This window comes from Gekko japonicus, unplaced genomic scaffold, assembly GCF_001447785.1.
Source record: "Gekko japonicus isolate JY-2015 unplaced genomic scaffold, Gekko_japonicus_V1.1 scaffold791, whole genome shotgun sequence".
Lineage (NCBI taxonomy): Eukaryota > Metazoa > Chordata > Lepidosauria > Squamata > Gekkonidae > Gekko > Gekko japonicus.
The window spans coordinates 532,927-537,552 of record NW_015173696.1 but is presented as its reverse complement, the minus strand read 5'-3'; the positions used below and the strand labels follow the sequence as shown (position 1 = coordinate 537,552).

The 4,626-nt window shown below is 46.6% G+C and overlaps 1 protein-coding gene across 3 annotated transcripts in view; it reads left to right on the top strand.

Annotated features, from left to right (window-relative positions):
• The first annotated feature begins 314 nt into the window (after positions 1 to 314).
• The window catches only part of LOC107120484 (neuferricin), a 7,568-nt gene continuing 3,256 nt past the window's right edge, over positions 315 to 4,626 (top strand). The window contains exons 1-2 of one of the 3 annotated variants that reach the window (XM_015423194.1): positions 315 to 544; positions 2,165 to 2,305. In XM_015423194.1, the coding sequence (XP_015278680.1) occupies positions 2,209 to 2,305 (97 nt within the window). In that variant the 5' untranslated portion in view covers positions 315 to 544; positions 2,165 to 2,208. Of the gene's footprint in view, positions 545 to 1,037; positions 1,049 to 1,087; positions 1,397 to 2,164; positions 2,306 to 4,626 lie in introns of those variants that run through there. The other 2 variants (XM_015423195.1, XM_015423193.1) reach the window with 2 other exon arrangements.

Sequence of the window (4,626 nt, the reverse complement as noted above, 5' to 3'; positions counted from 1 at the left end):
AAGGTACCACCGGACTCTAAATTGTGTTCTGTTGCTTCAGAGCAACACGGCTGCCTCGCCTGAATCTAAAGTGACAAAGTTCTCCCAAGGTTGCCGGAAAGCGACACACCAACATGGAGGCCTCCACATTTCGCCGAAAAGGAGGCTTGAAGAGAGTTCTGTTTATGACGCTGCAGGAAAGCGAGCGACAGGATGCCTCTTTCTTGCCACAGACATTCCTTTTCAAAGCTACGCTGTCCTAACGCGACGTCTAACTGGCGCCAAAGAGCCGCGCCTGTAGCGTCGAGGAAAACCATAGAGGGGGAAGAGGTTTATAATGGCAGAGCTCCCGATAAAACCGGGGTTTTATGCGTTCCTGACTCTGTGTGAGCGAGTAGTGAAATCGCTTCAGTGGGGGGAACGCTGGTCTTCTTTGCGCTGGAATAAAATCCAGTTTTAGATGCGAAAAGAAAAACAAAAGCTGCCATGAGCTATGCTTCACAGAAATAAGAAGTACGTAGTACTGCTCTCTCCTCGCCAGACCCACAGTTCTCATAATGCCTGGGTAAGAGATTTTGGTTTATGCTTCAGACGGCTTGCAAATGTGATGATGTCGTTCTGTCTTCCGTCGTGCTCCGGAGTTTGCTTAATTTCATGTTCGTTGCCTTGATAACACTGTCTGACCATCTCATCCTTTGACGTCCCCTTCTTCTGTTACCTTCAGTCTTTCCCAGCCTCAGGGTCTTCTCCAGTGAGGGCTCCCTTCTCATTTGGGGGCCAAAGTATTTGAGCTTCAGCTTCGGTATCTTGTTGAATATTCCATCCTTTTATATATTCTCTTGGGTATCTTTTTGTATATTTTTATAATAAAATTATTTCCCCCCCTCCCCAAAAAAGAAATCTTTGTCATCTCCTATGCTTCCCACCACAGACGATCCTTTCACGACGTATTCATACGGCAGGGTCCTTTTGGGACGTTGCCGTAAAGCAGCACTGGGGAAAACCCTTCGACTCCCTTTGCGACAGCCAGCCAGTTAGTCGTCAGCCGCCCTGAGACCCGGAACCAGTGGTATGTCACGTGATTCCCTCAACTGTCCGCCGGCCGCCATATTGAGCTCTGGCAGCCCGGCCCTTCCCCCCCGCCTCTCGTCCAACCCATGCCTGATGTTGCGAGGAGCGGTGGCTGCCCTGGCTCTGGGCTTGGTGGCCGCGTGGGTCTGGAGCCGCGGGTTCGATCCGCGCTCGTGGCTGTGGCAGACACATTGCACGGAGCGGGTGCTAAACGCCGCCGAATTGAGCCGCTACACGGGTGGCGCAGGGAGCGCGGGGCTTTACTTGGCTGTGCTGGGAAGGGTCTTCGATGTGCAGCGCGGGCGCAAGCACTATGGACCGGGGGGAGCCTACAGCTTCTTCGCCGGTATTCCTCTGGGGAAGGACAGTCTGTGGGAAGAAGTGTGCGTGCATGCTGGCTACTGGGCATGCATACAGGAATGAGGGGATAACCCCCGTCTTTGTTCATTTCACTTTGTTTAGCATGCACTGGTTGCTAGGCAGGCAAATGAGGGATGAGCCTGAGTGTTTTTCTATGTATCCTCCTCAGTCTTTGGCCCCCAGTCTGTACTCCTTTTCAGTGGTGCGGGTGTATATCGGTTGCTGAGTATGCAAAATAGGTGTAAGGTTCTGCACGCCTTCCTTTCTGGTGCCCCTTTTCAGGTGTGAAGCCCTTGGTGTATACAGTGCATGCAGCCCTTGGTGCTTAAAACAGGCCCCTTGGATATTTCTGTACATAGGTCTACATGATAGTATTTAGGGACTGTTAAGTCTGGGAAGCCCAATCCACCTCTTTTAGGATTTCTTTGCACTGTAATACTATTAATCCTGTGTTTTTTATAGGCCCATAGGAAGTCTGAAAAAGATTTCTGCCCAATTTGCAATTTGCTGCAGCTTAGTGGAAGATCTACTGCTTTGCATGCAGCAAGGCCCAGGTTCAGTCACTGGCACCTCCAGTTAAAAGATCTTGGGCAAGGCCTTTTTCTCTTTGAGACCTTCAGGGCTGCTACCTGTCAGTATTGACCGAAAGGGACCAATGATCTGACTCACTGCAACATAGCTTCATGTGTTCAATCTCCCTGTTTGCCATGGGCTGGTAGACCTTTTGCGTGTTAATTTAACATTGTTTCTCTAGGGAAAGATGCCTCTCGAGCATTCGCAACAGGTGACTTCACTGAAATGGGTTTGGTGGACGATATTGTGGGGTTGTCACCGACAGAAATGCTGACCATTCAGAACTGGCTGTCATTCTACAGTAAGAATTATGTGCTTGTCGGTACGTGACTAGTGATAGCATCGAAGAATCTGCAATCTGCATCTCTCTGGCTGTAACTTTACTTGGGATGTTACCTTGAGTGGAATGTTTGGAGAAAGGCAGGACCTGTAGCCCCAGGTAGCCCTCACTGAACAATGAAACACTTAAAAAATTATTTAGAGTGTGTGTGTGTGTGTGTCTATATTTGGTTTGGTGTAATGGTTAATGCGGTGGCTCAAGTGGTTAAGACGCTGAACTGCAGGCTGTGGAAGGTCAGTAGTTCAGCAGTTCAAGACCCGGGTGCCGCAAGACGGGGTGAGCTCCTGTCTCTAGTTCCAGCACCTGCCAACCTAGCAGTTCGAAAGCAAGAAATTGCAAGTAGATAAATAGGTACCACTTCGATGGGAAGGTAACAGCGTTCCGTGCGCCTTGGTGTTTAGTCATGCCGGCCACATGACCACGGAAACGTCTTCTGACAGCTCTGGCTCTTCGGCTTTGAAACGGAGATGAGCACCGCAACCCTAGAGTCGGATTCGACTGGCTTTCGAGCAAGGGAACCTTTACCTGAATGGTTAAGTGCACAGACTATAATCTGGGAGAACCGGGTTTGATTCCCCACTCCTCTACTTGCACCTGCTGGATGACCTTGGGCAAGCCGTAGTTCTGATAAGAGCTGTTCTTGAAAGACAGCAGTTTCTGTCAAGAGCTCTCTCAGCCCCACCTACCTCACAGGGTGTCTGTTGTGGGGAGGGGAAGGGAAAGGAGTTTGTAAGCCGCTCTGAGACACCTTTGGGTAGTGAAGGGCGGGGTATAAATCCAATCTCTTCTTCTTCTTCTTCGTTCCTTCACATAGAACCAAAGCAGCTTACAAAAATACAGTTTTTTAAAAAGTTCACATAAAATGCAGTAAAAATAAAAGACAAAAAAAGTAGGCAGGAAATCCTGGGTTGGTGTCCACCAAGGCCCTAATGACACACCCGTTATCTAAAACCTCATAGGATTGATGAAGACGCGACTGTTTGCTTTTATTTTTTCACATGTGCAAACTGGGCTATCTAAAGTATCTCTGCATCAGCAGTGCTGTGATCTTTTGCAGATAATACATACAAGACTACAACCTTTCCCGCTTGCAATGCCTGCTTTACTGTTGAGGTGCCAAAGACAATAGGGGAACCCTTAGTGTAGAAATATAGCCACAAACTATATCCACCAAGGGAAGACCATCTACAATTCGCAACTATGTTCAAAACTATATATTATATTCATTGAAATACAAAGAGGGGTTTAGTGGTCACAACCCAATAAAGTATATAAATATAGATCCAACAGTTTGCTCATAACAATTAAACATAGTTTAAACAAAGAACATATTCAAGACCAACAGTAGGCTCTTCTGTAATTCCATACATAGCGTCCATAGACCTCCAAACAGAAAGTAACTGCAACAGAAAACTCCCACTGTGGAAAGAATAACAGCCGAAGGCCTCTCCCAGGTATAAATCAAGCATTTCAATGATCTTCAACAGCGGCTGGTAAGACAGAACCCAATTTCCAAAATAACATAGGCACAGCTCATATGCCTATTCATTCCACAGTGGCAGTCAAGTCAAGTCGGCCTTTATTGGCATAAATTATCAGAACCATTTATACATTTTAAAACCAGTTAAAAGCACATATATAAGAATTCTAAAAGAACCTTTGGCGCAGCTTTAAAGCCAAGCAGAGAAACTTAGCCACCTTCTCTGTAAGGTCCGGGCAGAGATCTCTTAAAAGTCTATTCACCTTAAGTGCATCAGAACAAGCACCCATACTGGTTAAAAGAGATTGTAAATATGTGATCCTTAAGTCCTTATGCAGGTTACAATGCAGGAGAACATGAGTGATAGATTCCACACATTTCTTTCCGCATGGACAGTATCTGGCCAGATGAGAAACCTTGTTGAATCTGCCGAACAAGATGGCGGACGGCATGGCATTGCATCTGGCCAGGGTGAACGCTCTACGTTGTTGAGGGACCTGCAGAGAGGATAGATACGAAGCCATCATCCCTGCCACAGTGGCAGTCTTCTGTTGCAGTTACTTTCTGTTTGGAGGTCTATGGACACTATTTATGTATGGAATTATAGAAGAGCCTACTGTTGGTCTTGAATATGTTCTTTGTTTAAAATATGTTTAATTGTTGTGAGCAAATTGTTGGATCTATTTATTTATTTTATTTATTTTTCGCATTTATACCCCGCCCTCCCCGATGGGGATCTATGTTTATATACTTTATTGGGTTGTGACCACTAACCCTTCTTTGTATTTCAATGAATACAAGAGGGGGACCCGCGATACTCGCG